The following is a 21,019-nucleotide window of genomic DNA, read 5'->3' on the forward strand; positions in this document are numbered from 1 at the left end:
CCAAAGTAATATCGCAGTTCCACATGAATCAGACTATTGAACTGCCCGTTTTCTTCCAAAACCCACAAACTGTTGCAGAACGGGCACTACATACACTAGATGTACGGAGGGCCCTCATGTACTACATCGACAGGACTAAACCCTTCAGGAAGACAAAACAACTATTCGTTGCCTTTGCCCCACACCACAAAGGTAACGCCATCTCCAAAGCAGGGATAGCAAGATGGATAGTTAAGTGTATCCAAATCTGTTATCAAAAGGCAAAACGCACATTAACTATTCCACCACGAGCCCACTCAACACGTAAGTTAGGGGCTTCTATGGCCTTCCTAGGAAATATTCCCCTGCATGATATATGCAGAGCAGCCACATGGTCCACTACACACACATTTACAAAACACTATTGCGTAGATGTGCAGTCAAAACAGCAGGCAGCTGTAGGTCAGGCTGTTCTCAAAACTCTTTTTCAGACCGCTGCAGCTGGCACTGGTAGCCGCCGCTAATAGAGGGCACTGCTATTTATTCTATGCACAGATATGAATTCAGCAGCCCACATGCCTCGAACTGAATATGCTACTTACCAGTATGCATCTGTTCTTGGCATGTAGGGCTGCTGACATTCATATCGCCCTCCCTCCTCCCCGGCGCCTGTCGCAGCTGCAGCTCTCAGAATTACTGCAAACATGGTCATCACTTTCTGTATCTACTCCATCACTGCCACAATGGCGAAAAACAATCTGAGGATGGAGAGGATGCCCATGCGCACTGTAGTCCAGGGGAGGAGTCACCTATCCAAGGATACTTCGAAGACTCTTCCAGGACAACAACGTGCAAACATCCGGACCCAACACTAGGCGGCGATCTATGCACAGATATGAATGTCAGCAGCCCTACATGCCAAGAACAGATGCATACTGGTAAGTAGCATATTCAATACAGGAGGAATGATCGGAGCCGGTCGATAGACAAATTGTGTCTCTAGCGGCGTTGGATGCGGCGTCGGGCGGCGCCGCACCGGCGTCTGGACCGGACAGGGGCTGAACCGGGGATCAACGTCGATCGGCGACGGAGGTGGCACCGGTGTCGACGCCGGCAGAGGAGGCCTGGGCCCCTCGGGGATCTGCGGCGTCGGGGCCAGAGCCTCCAACGGCGCCGGAGCCGCCGGCGCGCAAGGTCGCCCAGTCGAGTCTGCGGTGCCCGAAGGCGCGCCGGCGGGCGTCGACGGCGGGGCCAGGCTCCTCATGGCCGAGAGGAAGGCACTGACCTCCGCTGGTGTCGCGTCAGTCCCAGGGATCGGCGGGTATGGGGACGTGCGCGGCGCCTGCCGCGGGCGTGGAACCACCCTGACCCTCGGCCGAGTTGCGCGACCGGCGAGGGGAGTCCGAAGAGCGGTGTCGCCTCTTGGACTTCTAGGAGTGCTTCGACTTACCCAAAGACTTCGAGCCAGACGAGCAACGATGTAGAGTGCGGCTCCGCGACCGATCCTTGGACCTCCTCCTAGACCAGGATCGAGAGTGGCGCGGAGCCGAGTGGCGAAGCTCGAGACGCTTACGGGACCGCTCCTGCCGAGCTTTCGAGGTCGGGGCCATACAATCGGAGGACGACTCCGCGTCGTGGTCGAGGCCCAAACAGTACAGGCACCGGCGGTGATGATCGGTCACCGACATCAGTCGGTGAGTCGTCGCAGGCCTTGAAACCAGGCATCCTACCAGAGTCGAGAAAGTGACCAAAAGAAGTCAAAAAAGTTAGTAAAAAAATGACTAAAGGGGTAGCTCTCCCGGATCGGCGCTTACTGGCGCGGAAAAAAACTGACGTTAGCGCGCGAGGGCGGCGTCTAAGTACTCCGAGGTCATTCCGGCGCACAACGCCAATGACGGACGCGGAGCCGCAGACGACGCCTAGCGACGCGCAAGGGGTATTGCTACAAAAATCTTCCGGATCCAGTCTGACGCCTGGGGATATTCTAAGGTGAGGAATCTAACGTACGTGTTTCTTTCAGATCACATACATACACTCAGACCATTTTCACATGTTAACACTTCAACAGGTACTTCCCCTGCTCTCCCAAAACGACTTCCTGACCACTTTAGACCTAAAAGACGCTTATTTCCACATTCCTGTACACAACGCTCACAGGAAGTTCCTCAGATTTGTAGTGGACATCCAACACTACCAATTCAAAGTACTCCCATTCGGAGTCACAACAGCACCAAGAGTATTCACCAAGTGCCTAACAGTCGTGGCAGCACACCATAGACAACACATCCATGGCTTCCCATACCTAGACGACTGGCTAATAAAAGCCAGTTCATACAACCAGTATGTACAACACACGCATGCCACTATCCAGCTACTTCACCAACTGGGCTTCACGGTAAACCACGCAATGTCCCATCTGCAACCGTCCCACGTAAAACAATACCTCGGTGCCACCATAGACACCTCAAAAGCGCTAGCCTACCCCAGTCCGGCCAGGATCACAAGCATTCAGGCTCTACGCGCAAAATTTACGGCACAACACTCCCTTCCAGCTCGAGTGTTTATGCAACTAATCGGGAGGATGGCCTCTTGCATATTCATAGTACCTCACGCAAGACTCCAGCGCGCCAATGGAACCAGGCCCAGGGTCAATTAACAGATCTGGTGTTGGTAGACGGTCGTTACCATCGCTCTCTGCAGTGGTGGACCACCAAAAACCTTTCCAAAGGGCGACCGTTTCTGGACCCGGTTCCTCAGGCGGCACACACTCTCCACAGCTCTCATCTAGCACAGAGCATATGGAGATGGGCCATACCCCAGAAAATCTTTCTCCTGGCCCAACACGTCCCAGGAGTCCAAAACACTATGGCCGATCTACTCAGCAGACAGACACAACAGATCCACGAGTGGGAACTACATCCACAAGTTCTTCACCCGTACTTTCAAATGTGGGGGCATCCACAGATAGACGTCTTCGCCACCCACAGAAACACCAAATGCCCAAGCTTCGCCACCAGATATCAACACCCATTGTCTAAAGGCAATGCGATATGGATGAACTGGTCAGGCAGATTTCCGTACGCTTTTCCGCCTCTCCCACTCATTCCATTGGTGGTGCGCTGTGAGAAAGTGGCTCTGTATATACTGTTCCTTAATAGGTACAGGGTGTACAGAGTCTACAGTCCCCAAGGGTTTGACAGAGGCTAAAGTTAGATATAACCTTACTCTCTGAAGTGGTAGCTTGGTCGAGCAGTAAGGCAGTATCAGAGGACAGTGTAAAGCATTTGTTGTACACACTCAGTCAGCAAATGGTCTCACACACTCAAGAACTGAACTCTAGGCCAATGGTTTATATATAAAAAATATGCTTGTTTTATTTTAGAACCAACACTTGACATTAAAATATACTTTCTCAGAATGAGATGTTTTATATAAATACTTTTGCAATATGCAATTGACTTTTGTAAACCGTTACAAGTGGTTGCAATAGGAAACACTATTTTAAACACAATAATGCATTGAGCTCAATGGAAATTTCAAGTTATTTGCAACAGATTACTCTTAGGATTACTTTAGGAATTCCAGTACTAGATCCTAGATTCAGTACTGGGTCAGTACTTAGAATCAAGTGATTAAAGTCAACTTAATTACTGTGATTTTTAAACAATATTTAGCTATTTTAAAAGTTGACACTTAGAAAATATTTCAGAGAAAACAGGCAATGATTCCATATGGAAGAAAATTCAAGTTGCAGGTACAGTATGTTCTTGTTACTTTTGTAATCCAGTACTGGGTACCTAGACTCAGTACTGGGACCTTTATCCAAAACGGGTAAGTAATTACGTTTTCAGATATTATAAGATTTTTGAAGAATATTTAAAGATTGCAGAAATTGACTCTTAGAAGAAATTTCACAGAAAAACAGTTAATGATTTCCAATGGGAGAAAATTGGGTTACTAGTAAGTGCAGTTGTGAGTATTTTTCAGAGTCCGTGCTGGGCACCAAGATCCAGCACTGGGAGCTCACCTAAGAGCAGGTGAGTATTTTCGTTTTCGTTACTCGGCTGATTTTTGGTGAATATTTTAAGATTTGAAAAGTCCACACTTCGGCGAAATTTCAGGAAAAAGCCAGTCAATGTTACCCATAAAGAAAATAGAGTTATCGGTTTAAAGGTAAGTACTCGACTGGCAGAGTTGAGGTTCTGGGCTTAGACTCGGGGGTCCCCCAGGGTCAGGTAGGTACAGTTGGTTCACCCTCAGCGACTCTAGGGCGGCCGGGTGCAGAGAGAGTTAGGCCCAATGTTATCCTATGAGGGATATGGGGGCCTTGGTTGGTGGCTGCTGACTAGCAAGCCACGCGGCTGTTTGAGCTGGGCTCCTGGTCACTTACTCAGGGCAAGTGGGGAAGTAGGTAGGTGTAGAGGTTGCACGGCCAGGGCCACTCGGGCGACTGGGTGCAGGGTGCTTTTGAGCCTTCGGGCGCTCAATTGATTTCAATGGTAAATCTCCGGGTTAGAAAAAGACTGCAAGCTCGGGGACGAGAATTCTTCAGGTGCCATCACCACTTCGAGAGGTAGGATAGGTAGGTACCCCGGGATTGGGCACAGGTAGCCGCGGGGCGCCGCGTGCAGGGGTGCCTTTTGGTGTCGGGAAATCGTACCCTCTGTTGATCGCGGTAGGGGGGGCACCTTGTTCTGAGGCTGCAGGCTTCTTCAGGAGTGTCGAGGGAGGTCCTTGGGTGCCGGTCTCGGGATCACAGTCGCCGTGGGGTCGTCCTCGGGGTCTTTGTTCACTCCAGCACTGGCCAGGCTTGGCTGGTGCAGTTTTTGCTGGGTTCGCGGTTCCGGGCTGCTGCCAGGGATTAGAGGTAGGTTTTGAGTAGAGCCTCTACTCATGGGAGTCCCAGGGGCTTAGAGCCAAAAGGTAGCCAGGTCCTCCGGGATTGGTGAGGTTGCTGGCCACAAGAGATGCCGGGTTGGAGCAGGAGCAGGTAGGGCTGGGGCCAAAGCAGTTGGTGTCTTCCTTTTATTAGCAGCTGCAGGGCAGGTCTTCTTTCTTCTTGCTCTTCTTGCTCTTTGTAGTTTTGAATCTGGAAACTAGGGAAGGAAGGTTCGGGGTGCCCCTAAATACTAGATTTAGGGGCGTTACAGGTAGGTGAAGGGCAGGGACCAATGGGTCCCTGTCCTGGTGTGGGTACACCCCCCTATCCTGCCCAACTCCTATGGGAGGGGGGCAGTAGCCTAGTCCTGATAGGGTAGGGCTCCCCATCTTCAAGATGGCGAGAGCCCGGAGATGTGCTTCACCTCACCTCCCCCACCTGAGGGGTGGGGTTGGCAGGCTGGCACATCCCCTGTCCTTATTGGGGGTTTCCGGCAAAAGCTTCCCACCAGAGTGGGGGGTTGCAGTGGCCTGGGGAAGCTCACATAGGCGGCATGCCTTTGAAGCTTCCCCCTGCCCATCCTGGGGGAGGAGATTTAGCACCTTGCCCAGGATGTGCATTGTTGCAGGCCCAGGAGAGCAGGGGCTCTCCTACCCAGGGGTCCAGCAACATGTCTGCTGGGTGGCAGCCTAGGCAGCCTCAGAGCAGACGTGGATTGTAGGTTAGGTTTAAGGGGGGCACCTCTAAGATGACCTCTGGGGTGCTGGGTACATTAAATCCCACACTGGCATCAGTGTGGGTTTAATGTGCTGAGAAGTTTGATACCAAACTCCTCAGTCTTTAGTGTTGCCATTATGGTGCTGTGGAGCTCATGTTTGACGAGCTCTCAGCACCATGTACTCTTAAATGGCAGCACTGCACTTACAGTGCTCAGGAATGGAACTGGGCACTGTAGGGGCACAGGGCTCTTGCTCCTGTGCCTACACCATTGGCATAAGGCACCCAGGTAGAGGGGTGACTGATGTATGCCATGGCAGTGTAGGTGATGGGCATGGCTCACGGGGATGTGTGTCATGTCGACTTTGTTTTTGTCTTGCACCCAAACACTCAGCCTGCAAAGGCAGTGTGTGTGTGTAAGGGTACAGGGTCTAAGGGTGGCACAAGGAGTGCTGCAGCTCTTAGAGGCCTTCCCTTGTCACAAGGCCCTGGATACCTAGGGTACCATTTACCAGGGGCTGACATGTGGCCAGGGTTTGCCAATTTGGGTTTGTTTTGGGGAAGGAACATAGGCCCTGGGCACCTGATTGGCAGGAGTCCAGGGCACACTCAAAGTACATTCAGCAATTCAGCAAAAAGTGGGGGCATACCATGCAAGAAAGATGGCACTTTCTCACAGGTGGGTACTGCTATATAATCTATGCACAAGTGTGTAATCTGCAGCTCATATGCTTCGAACGGAATATGCTACTTAACCAGTATGCATCTGTTCTTGGCATGTAGATCTGCAGATCTACACACGCCCACCTGCCTCCCCGGCTACCTTTATCTGTTCCAGTTTATCTTATTTAGATACAACACACATGGGCATCTTTCCTGTTATTACTACGCTCCATCTTTCCCTGTTGGCGAAAAACAATCTGAGGATGGAGCCGAAGCCCATGCGCAATACGATCCAAAGGAGGAGTCACCGACCTCGTGACTTCCAAAGACATTACAAGAGGGAAAACAACTGCAAACATCCGGGCCCAACACCAGATGGCGATCTATGCACAAGTGTGTAGATCTGCAGCTCTACATGCCAAGAACAGATGCATACTGGTAAGTAGCATATTCCATACAGAGCCACTTTCTCCCAGTCACAGGGTCAGGTAACATTTCTAGTGTTGGTAACAGCCACACCCATTGCTCTCTGCAGTGGTGGAACCCTCAAAATGTATCAAAAGGGCTACATTTCATTGACACAATTTCACAAGTCGTGCTAATAGCAGGCGCATCTCTCACGGCAAGGGTATCACATCTTCATCATTATACAATTCAGGGTCTCTGGGACGACAAACACAAATGACTCCACATCAACTATCTAGAGTTGTTCTAGTCCGCACGGACATGTCAGCAATGTACTATGTAGAAAAACAGGGATGTGCACACGCTCTCCAACTATTACAACTGTCTCAGACAATTTGGAAATGGGCAATTTATCACAAGATTCACCTTCTGGCAGAACATCTCCCAGGAGTGAACAATCAAATTGCCGACCTCAGCAGAAGGAGACCATTAATACACGAGTGGGAACTTCATCCCTAAGTTCTCCTTCCATACTTTTAACAATGGTGATATCCTCAAATAGATCAGTTCACCACAGCAGACAACGTACAGTGCCCAAACTTCGCATCCTGTTTCCCACACCCTCTATCCAAAGGCAATGGCCTATGGATGAATTGGTCAGGGATATTTGCCTACTCTTTTCCGCTTCTCCCTCTCCTTCCATTGCTGGTTCGGTTCACAGGCATGCATCCCTCACACTGGTTCTAGTAGCTCCCACATGGGCTTGTCAACCGCGGAACGCCACCCCTTGGAGCTCTCAGTAATTCAACATCAAAAGCTACATCTCACCTCCAGTCTCCTCACTCAGAACCATGGAGAAATCAGGCATCCAAATCCCAAGGAGCTCAACTTGGTGATTTGGCTCCTGAAGTAAGTTTGGATATTTACATTTTCCACCAGACTGTATGACTATTTTGAGGGAAGCAAGGAAACCTACCAGAGCTTGAGTTTACGATTTGTCTACTGTAATAAAAAAATTATTCCTCTGGATGCTTTTATTCAGAACATTATAGCTTACACATAATTCGGTTGCATCTGGCGGCAGTAGCTGCGTATTTGCAAAATAGACAGCATTTGTCTTTGTTCAAAGTTCCTGTCATTAAAGTCTAGATCGAAGGCTTAAGAGTTATTCCTTCAAGAATTCCCCCGGCGCCAGTTTGGAATCTTAATATTGTACTTACAAGACTTGTGGGCCCACCCTTTGGATCACTACACAAGTGTCCTTTATAGTTTCTCTCATGCAAAGTTGCATTCCTCATTGCAATAACTTTATTTAGAAGATTTGGTGAGCTACAGGCATTAACCTTAGAAGAACCCTAATGTCAACTCCATATAGATAGGGTCGTTCTCCACGCCAAACCCAGATTCCTTCTCAGTGGTTTCTGCTTTCCATATTAACCAATCAGTGTTGTTTCCTCAACCTGATTCAGTAGCAGAATAGGCTCTTCACACACTTGACGTCAGGAGAGCTCTGCTGAGGAATTTCAAGATGATTAAATGCATTCAAACTTGCTACGCGAAAGCGAACATGAACTTTATACCCCCTAGAGGTCATTCTACTTGCAAAATGGGGGCATCTATGGCATTTTTAGTTAACATCCCTATAGCTGATATCTGTAAGGCAGCGACATGGTCTAGATCACACACATTTACCAAACACTAATGTGTGGATGTTTTAGCACGCCAACAGGTAAATGCTTGCTGAAATTCATCCCCCCGCTAGAATGAGTTTTACTTTTCAATGTATTTTCTTGCAAACGCTTAATGCAATAAATCAGCAATGTGTGCCAACCCCTGAGGTCCGGTCCCTCTCTTGCTAGTTATTAGTTTTCCTGTGAATCTTGAACTATGGTTGTCCTTGATTAAACTGGTCTGTTTCCTGAAATGTTTTGATATTTGAAACACTCTGTTTTGTTGTTGCATCAGATTCCGTGTAATGGAAAAGCAGCTGATCGTATACATCAGGATGGAGTTCACATTCTGGTAAACATGAACGGCTATACCAAGGGAGCGCGGAATGAACTTTTTGCTTTGCGAGCAGCACCCATCCAGGTGAGATATTTGAGAATAAAGTGTTTGTAGGATATGTGACTGTAGGTATGCATGCAAGCAGTTTTTCTTCAAAGTTGTTTTTGAGTCTCAATTTGTGGAGACTCCTTCCTTAGCCTACAATAAACCATAAGAAAATCTCCACTTTAGATCGTATATTTCCAACCTTTCCTTTCAGACTTTCAAGTGCCAGCTCTGGAACCAACTGCATTAATTTTTCATCTGGGCCTTTGGTCCCACTTGTCAGGACTTCTACCCCTGCAACTGAAAAACATCTGCTGACAGTGTATCTTTGGTTTCAGCTATTGAGTTCTTCCGTTTTTGTGATAAGACTTTGACTGTTACAGACGGAAACTCACCTTGGAGTAGCATTGCTGCAACTGAGAATTCCGGTCTTATTTTGAGAATGACTGAGGGGGTAGGTGGTTTGGAGAGAATACCCTTCCCCTTTTTTCCTTAAGTGCAAGACGAAATTTCTCTGGTCTGACCAACATAGGGTATTTGTTCTGACAGAAATGTCCCTTGTGTGGTGATGGGCGTGCATGCCTTCACTGAGTGGCCCGGGTGCACGGGAATCAGGATCCTTGCTACTGATGTTTGGTCAGACGAGCCCCGTTATGTCAGCTCCATGACCTAGGCCTGTGTCATGGTAATGCAGTCTTGTTAAACTGGGAGAGGCTCAGCAAGTGCTACCCTCAAAGTGGTAAAGGGGTGTTAACTTATCTGAAGTTACGGGGGCAAGTGCTGTGGTGTCAGCAGTTTCGTTTTGTTTGTAGTATGAACAGAACTTACTACCTGTATCACTGGAGTGGTGCCTAGTGGACCATTAAAGTAAAGTTCTGCTGCTGCACATTTAACTGACCCTTGTCCTATGTGATGAATGTGTGTAGTGATGTACTGCACATCATACTTGAATATGCATGCTAGGATGTTTGTATTGCTGTATATGGTACATACCCTGAAGGTAGGTGGGTTGCATTTTGGAAGCCCAATGCCTAGAAAGGCTAGTTGAGGACTACAACCACCAAATGGGAAATATGGATTGCTGACATTCCTGAGGAGTGGATGTGAGAAAGTGCCCACTTTTGTGCATGCTTGCCCCTACTTTTTGCTGAATTGCTGATGTGCTTTGACTGAGTGCACCCTGCTAATCAGGTTCCCAGGGCCTTTGTTCTTTCCCTAAAACTGCTTCGAAGCCTAAACCCAATTGGCATCTATGGCCACAGGTCAGCTCCTGGTAAATGGTACCCCAGGTACCCAGGGCATTGTGACCAGAGAAGACCTTCATGGGCTGCAGCTCTTATTGTGCCACACTTAGAGGTGCTGTACAATTACACTCACCACTGCCTTTGCAGGCTGTGTGTTTTGGTGCAGAACAAAGTGAGTCGACATGGCATAGATCAGTCACCCCTCTAGCTGGGTGCCCGATGCTAGTGGTGAGGGTACAGGTGCATGAGCCCTCTACCACTACGATGTCTAAGTGCATTCCTAGACAATGTAAGTGCAGTGCTGCCATTAAGAGTATATGGTGCAGGGAGCTTGTCATTACGAACTCCACAGCACCATAATGGTGTGAGTGCCATCTTTCTTGCATGGTATGCCCCCATTTTTTGCTGAATGTACTTTGAGTGAGTGTGCCCTGGACTCCTGCCAATCAGGTGCCCAGGGCCTATGTTACTTCCCTAAAACCTAAATTGGAAAACTTTGGGCACATGTCAGCCCCTGGTAAATGGTACCCTAGGTACCCAGGGCCTTCTGACCAGGGAAGGCCTCTAAGGGCTGCAGCACTTATTGTGCCACCCTTCGAGGCCCTGTACCCTTACACACACACACTGCCTTTGCAGGCTGAGTGTTTGGGTGCAAGACAAAAACAAAGTCGACATGACACACATCCCCGTGTGCCATGCCCATCACCTACACTGCCATGGCATACATCAGTCACCCCTCTACCTGGGTGCCTTATGCCAATGGTGTAGGCACAGGAGCAGGAGCCCTGTGCCCCTACAGTGCCCAGGTCCATTCCTGAGCACTGTAAGTGCAGTGCTGCCATTAAGAGTACATGGTGCTGGGAGGTCGTCAAACACGAACTCCACAGCACCATAATGGAAACCCTGAAGACTGAGAAGTTTGGTATCAAACTTCTCAGCACATTAAACCCGCACTGATGCCAGAGTGGGATTTGATGTAAAAAGCACTACAGAGGGCATCTTAGAGATGCCCCCTGAAACCTAACCTACAATCCACGTCTTGTCTGAGAGGCTGCCTAGGCTGCCACACAGCAGACATGTTACTGGACCCCTGGGTGTAGAGCCCTGCTCCCCTGGGCCTGCAACAATGCACATCCTGGGCGAGGTGCTAGGTCTCCTCCCCCAGGATGGGCAGGGGGAAGCTTCAAAGGCATGCCTCCTTTGTGAGCTTCTCCAGGCCACTAGCTGTACTCAGCAACTGGCCCCCACCTGTACTCACCCCCACTCTGGCGGGAAGACTGGCCGGAAACTCCAAGTAAGGACAGGGGATGTGCCAGCCCTGCCAACCCCACCCCTCACGTGGGGGAGGCGAGGTGAAGCACATCTCCGGGCCCTCGCCATCTTGAAGTTGGGGAGCCCTACCCAATCAGGACTAAGCCACTGCCCCTGTTCCACAGGGAGAGTGGCAGGATCTGGGATGTACCCACCCCAGAACAGGGACCCAGTGGTCCCTGCCCTAAACGAACCTGTAACACCTCTAAATTTAGTATTTAGGCGCACCCTGAACCTTCCTTCCTTAGATTCCAGATTCTAAAACAGCAAAGAAGATCAAGAAGAAAGAAAACCTGCCGTGCAGCTGCTAAGAAGGGGAAGACACCAACTGCTTTGGACCCAACCCTACCGGCCTATCGACCCTCGAACCTGCTCCTGCTAAATCCCAGCACCTCTTGTGGCCAGCAACCTCACAAACCCCGGAGGACCTGGCTACCTTGTGACTTGTATCTAACCCCTGGCAACAGCCCGGAACCGTGAACCCTGCACACTCTGCACCCTCCAAGCCTGGCCTGTGCCGGAGTGGACAAAGACCCGGAGGATGCCCCCCCTCCCCTCCCCCCTTCCATCCCCCCAGCGTCTGTGACCCCGAACCCGTCACCCAAGGACCCACCTCGACGCTCCTGACTATGCCTGCAGACTCAGAACTAGGGACCCCCCCAACCGCAACCAACAGAGGGTAAGATTTCCCAACACCAAAAGGCACCCCTGCGGCCCCCTGTTCCCGAATCCTGGGTACCTACCTATCCTCCAACTACCCAACTTACCTCTCAAAGTGGTAGTGACACATGAAGAATCTTCGTCCCCGAGCTTTTGTTCATCCTTGAGCTTTTCCATAGCAATCCATTGAGCGCCCGAAGGCTCAAAAGCACCCTGCACCCAGCCGCCCGAGTGGCCCTGGCAGTGCAACTTCTACTCCTAACCTACTTCCCCATTTGCCGTGAGCAAGTGAATAGGAGCCCAGCTCCCACAGCCACGTGGCCTGCTAGTCAGCAGCCACCAACCATGGGCCCCCTGCCTCAAATAGGATAACATTGGGCCTAACTCACTCTGCACCTGACCGCCCCAGTGCCGCTGAGGGTGTAACAACTGTACTTACCTGACCCTCGGGAGACCCCTGAGTCTATGCCCAGAACCTCAACTCTGCCAGTGGAGAACTTACCCAAAAGCCGATAACACACTTGTTCGAGGCATATGAGCTGCAGATTATACACTGTGCATAGATCGCCATCTGGTGTTGGGCCCGGATGTTTGCAGTTTGTTTTTCTTCTTGGACAGTCTTTGGAAGTCACGAGTTCGGGGACTCCTCCTTCGGTCCGTACTGCGCATGGGCTTCGGCTCCATCCTCAGTTTGTGTTTTTTCCGCCATCGGGCTCAGATGTAATACTTCGTGCTCCGTCTTCGAACCTTTCCAGTTCGACCTTCGACGAAAAATCCTCGTCCATCGAGATTCTTCAGACGAAATTGGCTTCTTCATCTCTCTCTTCGGCACTTACTCAATTCCAGGCAGCGGCCTTCGGGCCTAACTCGACTCCGGTCTCGGCCGATGGAAAGGACTCCCTTCAAGAAGTGCCCAAAATGTGGGTCTAAATTTCCCCACACCGATCTCCATCAGGTGTGCAACCTCTGCCTCTCTCCCGAACACGAGGCACGAGACTGCCCCGCCTGCAAGTCTTTTCGATCGAAAAAGACTATTCGGGATCGACTAGCTTGACGCACCATGGCGCACTCATCGTCCTCGGCTCCACCTGACCTCTTCGGAGAAGACACCGGAGCTTCGGGACAGCAGCACACCGAACAGGAGGACGATGTCGTCAGCGCTTCCGAGGCCGACGACTCCGACGTGGAGGAGATCACACCGGCGCAGAGGGTCGTGAGTACTCTACCCCCTCCCACTCCCGTGCCCACACCGAAAGAGACTCCGGTTACACCTTCGCCTCAGGGCCTAGGAAAAACCAAGCATACCGCTTCCATCACCCCACCTTCAGGCCCGGTGAAGAGGCATCACAAGTCTCCCGGCGGCTCGGGCTCAAGCCAGCCTACTAGCGGCGCCGAAAAACACCCTTCGGCACCGAAGAAAACCACACCAAGCTCCGTTCCGAAGCCATCGGTGTCGAAACCTGGCCTCTCGGTGCCGACCAAACATAAATCCCTCGGCACCGACGCTTCCGTGCCGAAGCATGCCTCGGCGCCGAACAAAAAATCGGAGGCCCCGAAAAAGCATGGCGCGGATAAACCAACGACGCCGTCGGTTCCGAAAACATCGGCACCGATAGAGGACTCTGTGCCGGAGGAGCTTTTCACGCCAGATCCTCTTCAAAAGACTTTAACAAAGGATCCAAAGACTGGACATTTGACTTTGTCTTCCAAGAAAAGACATTTAGACAAGCCAACTCCTCCACCGCCAAAACGGAAGGACTCTGCCACATCCCCCTTCAGAGTACCCTCCCCACCTCCTCCACTCCCTCCATCTCCGCCCCCACCTTCTCCACCCTTGCCTCATCGCTCTCCAACCCCGTCTCCAGACCCTGATGACCAAGTGGATCCATACTATGATCCAACAGATGCCCCGCAGGACCCCACTCCTCCGGGAACACCAGACCCATGGGAGGATTATCATAATCCAGACGTCCCAGATGTGCCTCGGGATGATCTTTATCCATCCAGGCCATCTCCACCAGAGGACTCCCTGGGGTTCCACCACTTGTTACAACGGGCGGCACCTTATCATGGGGTGGAGTTACACAGTGATCCAGTTGAGGAAGACTTCCTACTTGATACCTTTGACATCGCAGATAAATCCACTGCCATACTACCCATGCTTAAAGGGGTGACCAAACATGCGGCAGAGGTTTTCAAAGACCCCGTCAGGGCTAGGGTTTTAAACCCCAGAATAGAGAAGAAATATAAGGCAGCCCCCACAGATCCTGCCTATATTAAAGGACCTGCGCCCCTAGACTCCGATTCTCAGTCATCCGGTGAGGCTCCACCACCAGATAAGGAGTCCAAGCTCTTGGATGCGTCAGGCAAATGCACTGCCTCGCAAGCTGCCAATATGTGGCGCATCGCCAACACGCAGGCGCTGCTGGCGCGGTACGACATAGCGCACTATGATGAGCTGGAGGCTCTCATGCAACATCTCCCAGAGAAATATAAACCTAAGGCTCATGAACTGATACAAGAGGGAAAGATTATTACCAACACCTCTATTAAATGTGCACTTGACGCAGCAGACACAGCTTCCAGGGCTATAAACACCAGTGTTATGCTTCGCCGCCACGCCTGGCTCATGATCTCAGGCTTTAAGCCAGAGGTCCAAGCATCTATATTGAACCACCCTTTTGACCAACAACACTTATTTGGCCCAAAAGTAGACGAAGCCCTGGAAAAAATGAAGGATACAGATACGGCGAAGTCTATGGGAGCACTGCAATCACACACTCCTAGACGCTCCTTTCGCCGTTCCTCCTTTCGAGGCTCTGGCAGGGGTTACTCTACCGATAACGCCTCCGCGTCCTTCAAGTCCCCTCCTCAGACTACCTTCACAAAGGGCTATCAAAGAGGTGGATATCGAGGAAACAATAATAAAGGCAGGGGCAAAACCAACACCGCCCGTTCTGCCACACCGCCCACACAATGACTTTCCCCCGCTCCCCCCAGACCATTCCACTCCGATCGGGGGCAGACTACAAGACTTCCTTCAAACCTGGGAGACCATAACATCAGACAAATGGGTGACCCAAATTATTCGGTCAGGGTACTGTCTCGCACTAACTTCTACCCCCCCAAATATTCCACCCAGACACCGTGCGATGTCACAAGAACATACCACACTTCTGAAACAAGAGGTACTCTCCCTCCTGCAAAAACAAGCTATAGAGCAGGTCCCCGTCAATCAGCAAAATTTAGGGGTCTACTCTCTGTACTTTCTGATACCAAAGAGAGACGAGACACTACGGCCCATTCTAGACCTCCGGCCTCTAAATGCATAAATCCATTCAGACCATTTTCACATGGTAACTCTCCAAGTTCTCCCACTCCTCTGTCAGGGCGACTTTCTCACTACACTGGATTTGAAAGACGCATACCTTCATATTCCAATACACCCTGCTCACAGAAAGTACCTCAGATTTGTGGTGGACGGCCAACATCATCAGTTCAAGGTTCTCCCCTTCGGGGTCACAGCCGCACCACGGGTGTTTACTAAATTCCTGGCAGTAGTGGCGGCACACCTCAGAAGACAAAACATTCACGTCTTCCCCTACCTGGACGACTGGCTCATAAAAGCCGCGTCCTACCACCAGTGTGTGCAGCATACAAACACTACCATCCAACTACTCCACCAGCTAGGCTTCACGGTGAACCTCCAAAAGTCCCACTTGATACCGTCTCACACAGAGCAATACCTCGGTGCCACTATAGACACCTCAACAGCTATAGCCTATCCTAACTCAGCCAGAATCGCAAGCATACAAACCTTGCGCCAAAGATTCCTGCTTCAGCACTCTCTCCCAGCAAGAGTGTTCATGAAACTAATAGGGATGATGGCATCTTGCATCTTCATAGTGCCTCATGCAAGACTTCACATGCGTCCACTCCAAGAGTGCCTAGCACGCCAGTGGAACCAGGCCCAGGGACAGCTGACGGATCTGGTGTTGGACGGTCGCACCCATCGCTCTCTGCAGTGGTGGAACACCACAAACCTTTCCAAAGGGCGACCGTTCCTGGACCCGGTTCCTCAGGTGATTCTAACAGACTCATCGCTCTCCGGCTGGGCAGCGCAACCATTACACCTCACAGTGCAAGGTGTATGGACGCCACAACAGAGGTTACTCCACATCAACCATCTGGAGTTATTGGCGATCTTTCTAGCCCTGAAATCGTTTCAGAAACATCTCAGCCAAGGCAGTCCTCATTCGCACAGACTATGACTGCAATGTATTATATTCAAAAACAGGGGGGGACACACTCTCCCCAGCTCTTTCGCTTAGCACAGAGCATATGGAGATGGGCAATCCCACAAAAAATCTTTCTCCTGGCACAACACGTCCCAGGTATACAAAACACCATGGCAGATCTGCTCAGCAGACAAACGCAGCAAATGCACGAATGGGAACTGCATCCACAAGTTCTTCACCCATTCTTTCACAAGTGGGGGCATCCTCAGATAGACCTCTTTGCCACCCACGAAAACAAAAAATGCCCAAGCTTCGCCGCCAGATACCCACACCCATTGTCCAAAGGCAATGCGATATGGATGAACTGGTCAGGCAAATTTGCATACGCCTTTCCACCTCTCCCGCTAATTCCATTAGTGGTAAGGAAGCTACAACAGCACTCCCTCACACTCATTCTGGTAGCTCCAACATGGGCCAAGCAGCCGTGGTACACCACACTACTACAGCTCTCGGTGGTACCACACCAAAAACTACACCTGTCCCCATGCCTCCTAACCCAGAACCATGGAGAAATCAGGCACCCGGACCCAGCTCAGCTCAACCTTGCGATCTGGCTCCTGAAATCTTAGAATTTGGATACCTTAACCTTCCCCCTGATTGCATGAACATTATCAGGGAAGCCAGACGTCCTACCACTCGAGCATGCTATGCCGCAAAGTGGAAGAGATTTGTTGTTTACTGCCGTAACAATACAATCAACCCTTTAGATGTATCCATACAGCACATCATATGCTATCTGCTCCATCTTCAAAGGTGTAACCTGGCGTACTCATCCATCCGTCTACACCTAGCAGCAATTGCTGCTTACCTGCAAAACAGACAGCATTTATCACTGTTCAGAGTGCCTGCTATTAAAGCCTTTATGGAAGGCCTTAAAAGAGTAATCCCACCCAGGGCACCACCTTCCCCTGTATGGAATCTAAACGTAGTTCTTACAAGGCTCATGGGCCCGCCTTTTGAACCAATGCATAAATGTGAGCTACAGTTCCTGACTTGGAAAACAGCTTTCCTCGTAGCTATCACTTCCCTTAGAAGGGTTAGCGAGATACAAACGTTCACTATACAAGAACCCTTTTTACAGATACATCACAGCAAGGTGATACTTCGCACAAATCCAAAATTTCTGCCCAAGGTCATTTCCCCCTTCCATCTTAATCAATCAATAGAATTACCGGTTTTTTTCTCGCAACCTCAATCTGTTGCGGAAAGGGCTCTACATACACTTGACGTTAAAAGGGCCCTACTGTACTACATACAAAAAAAGCAACCTTTCAGAAAGACTAAACAGTTGTTTGTCTCCTTCTCTCCACCGCATAAAGGCACCCTCATCTCAAAATCAGGGATAGCTAGGTGGATTGTAAAGTGCATACGGATTTGCTATCACAAAGCAAAAAGAACATTATCTGTTCCACCTAAAGCCCACTCTACAAGAAAGATAGGGGCTTCTATGGCTTTTTTAGGGAACATACCCTTAGATGACATCTGCAAAGCAGCCACATGGTCAACACCGCACACCTTCACAAAACATTACTGTGCAGACGTGCACTCCAAACAACAAGCTAGTGTGGGCCAGGCTGTACTAAAGACACTGTTTCAAACCACTGCAACGGATACCGGTGGTTGCCGCTAGGGTTGGGTACTGCTATATAATCTATGCACAGTGTATAATCTGTAGTTCATATGCCTCGAACGGAATATGCTACTTACCAGTATGCATCTGTTCTTGGCATGTAGAGCTGCAGATCTATACACGCCCACCCGCCTCCCCGGCTACCTGTATCCGTTCCAGTCTATCTTATTTAGATACAACACACATGGGTTTCTTTACTATTACCACTATGCTCCATCTTTTCCCTCCTGGCGAAAAACAATCTGAGGATGGAGTCGAAGCCCATGCGCAGTACGGACCGAAGGAGGAGTCACCGAACTCGTGACTTCCAAAGACTGTCCAAGAAGAAAAACAAACTGCAAACATCCGGGCCCAACACCAGATGGCGGTCTCTGCACAGTGTATAGATCTGCAGCTCTACATGCCAAGAACAGATGCATACTGGTAAGTAGCATATTCCTTCTTCCATAGGGTAACATTGACTGATTTCTCTTGAAATTTCTTTTAACCTCTTGAGTGCCCATGACGAGCTGGTCTCGTCATGGGCCGCGGTTACGCTGTGCCCATGACGAGACCAGCTCGTCATAAACCCCGCCCGCTAATGCAACGGCAGGCACAGGGCGGGGAAAGGGGCGGGCACTCAAGGGGTTAAAAGTGTGGAGTTTCTAAACTTTAAAATATTCACCTAAAATCAACCAAGTACTGAAAACGGAAATACTCACCTATTAGGAGAGATCCCAGTGCTAGATCTTGGTGCCCAGCACTGACCCTGAAAAGTACTCCCGACCGTACTTGACCACTAACTCTATTTTCTCCCATAGGAAACCATTGACTGTTTTTCTGTGTCGATTTTGCAAACTTATAAATATTCCTTAAAAATCGCCTGTATAACTTAAACGCAGTTTCTCAACTGCTTACAGGTGGTACACTAGTGCTGGATCCAGGATCCAACACTGACCTAGAAAAAGTAACCATAACCCCACTTACCTGCTAAGTGAATTTCCTTCCATAGGATAACATTGGTAATTTGATTAGCAAAAGTTTCTAAGTGTCAACTTTTAAAACCGCAAAATATTGCTTAAAAATCACAACAGTAACTAAAACGAATTTACTCAGTTGTTTCCAAGAACTGTCCCAGGACTGAATCTAGGATCCAGTCCTGGAGTTAGAAAAGTAATCCTGAAAGTAATCAATTGCACATAACTTAAAATTCCCATGGAGCTCAATGTATTATTGTGTTTGAAATTGTTTGAAATTGTGTTGCCTATTGCAACAAACTATTACCTGCAAAAGTCAGTTGCCTATTGCAAAGTTTTTAACTAAAGCATCTCATTCTGAGAAAGTATATTTTGATACCTATTGTTGGTTCTAAAATAAAACCATATATTTTTTATACAAACCATTGGCCTAGAGTTCAGTTATTGAGTGTGTGAAACCATTTGCTGACTGAGTGTGTACAACAAATGCTTTACACTGTCCTCTGATACTGCCTTTCTGCTCGACCAAGCTACCACTTTAGAGAGTAAGGTTATATCCAACTTTAGCCTCTGCCAAACCCTTGGACTGTGGACTCTGTACACCCTGTACCTATTAGGAAACAGTTTATACAGAGCCACTTTCTCACAACAGGGTTGTGGGGGCAAAGCTCCTAGGGTTAAGCTCAGGCCAAGTTGGGGACCAAGTTGGCACCAAAGGGGCACCCTCAGCGGCACTAGGGTGGCCGGGTGCTGTTTTGAGGTCGGGTGCCCTGTTTCCAATGGAGATCCTCCGAGACATAAACACTGCAGGCTCGGTGACGAGGATCTTACAGGAGTGACCACCACTTCGAGGGTAAGTTGGGATGTTGAGGGTTGGTTAGGCACCGCTGGGTTGAGCACACAAGACCGAGGGGCGTCTGGTGCAGGGGTGCCTTGGGGCGTCGGATTTTCTTACCCGCTCTGGTCGTGGTGGGGGGGGGAGGGGTCCTCTGGATTGCGGCTGCAGGCGTCGTCAGGAGGCTTGAGACTGGTCGGGGGTCACCGGATCTCTGGTCAGGATCACCGGGGGGACCTCCTCGTGGTATTTATCCGCTCGGGACGGGTTCGGCAGGTGCAAAGTGTGCGGGATTCGCGGTTCCTGGCTGGCACCAGAAGCTGCAGTTCAAATACGTTCGGTGTTCACGGGAGAAACAGCTTGGAAAGTGAGGGCAGGCAGGTCCTCTTGTGTTTTTGAGGTTGCTGTCTGCTGCACACGCCAGGGTTTTGCAGGAGCAGGTTCGAGGGGAGACATGCCTGTAGGGTTGGGGCCAAGTCAGTGGGCGTTGTCCTCTTGTTAGCTCCGCACGTCTTCTCGCCCTTCTGCTCTTCTTTTTCTTGTGGTTGCTGGATCTGAGGAAGGAAGGTTCAGGGTCTTCCTAAATACTAAATTTAGGGGTGTTACAGGTTGGTAAAGGGCAGGGACCAATGGGTCCCTTCCCTGGGGTGCGTACATCCCCTATTCTGCCACTCTTCAGTGGGAGGGGGGCAGGAGCCTGTCCCTGGTTGGCTGAGTCCCCCCATCCTAAAGATGGCGGGGACTCGAGGTTGTGCTTCACCTCGCCTTCCCCACCTGAGGGGTGGGGTTGGTAGAGGTGGGCACACCTCTTTTCCTCACTTGTTTTTCCTGCCGGTAGTCCCGCCCAAAGTGGGCGGTAGAACCAGTGGGGACCAGTTGCTGAAAGCAGCAAATGGTCTGGAGAAGCTCACAAAGGCGGCATGCCTTTAAAGCTTCTCCTTCGTGAACCCTGCCCATCCTGGGGGAGGAGGCTTGGCACCTCGTCCCAGGATGTGCATTGATTTAGGCCCCCGAGAGCAGCAAGCTCTCGACCCAGGGGTCCAGAAACATGTCTGGGGGTGGCAGCCTAAGCATCCACTCAGTCAGGTCACTGGGTGTTGGTCGAATTTCAGGAGGCATCAATAAGATGCCCTCTGTTGTGCATTTTACATTAAATCCCACACTGGCATCAGTGTGGGTTTAATGTGCTGACAAGTTTGATACCAAACTTCCCAGTCTTCAGTGTAGCCATTATCGTGCTGTAGAGTTCGTAATGACTACCTCCCAGCACCATATACTCGTAATGGTAGCATTGCGCTTACAGTGCCCATTAATGGACTTGGCACTGTAGGGGTACAGGGCCCATGCACCTGTGCTCTCACCACTGGCATAGGGCACCCAGCTAGAGGGG

The 21,019-nt window shown here is 50.1% G+C and overlaps 1 protein-coding gene across 4 annotated transcripts in view; it reads left to right on the plus strand.

The window, feature by feature from the left end:
* OGT (O-linked N-acetylglucosamine (GlcNAc) transferase) overlaps nt 1–21,019 on the plus strand; it is a 668,897-nt gene that overhangs the window by 473,758 nt on the left and 174,120 nt on the right. For all 4 annotated transcript variants that reach the window (XM_085608464.1, XM_085608465.1, XM_085608463.1 and 1 more), the window contains exon 15: nt 8,609–8,734. In XM_085608464.1, coding sequence (XP_085464590.1) covers nt 8,609–8,734 — 126 coding nt within the window. The remainder of the gene's footprint in view (nt 1–8,608; nt 8,735–21,019) is intronic.

Source organism: Triturus cristatus, chromosome 5_2 (assembly GCF_964204655.1).
Source record: "Triturus cristatus chromosome 5_2, aTriCri1.1, whole genome shotgun sequence".
Lineage (NCBI taxonomy): Eukaryota > Metazoa > Chordata > Amphibia > Caudata > Salamandridae > Triturus > Triturus cristatus.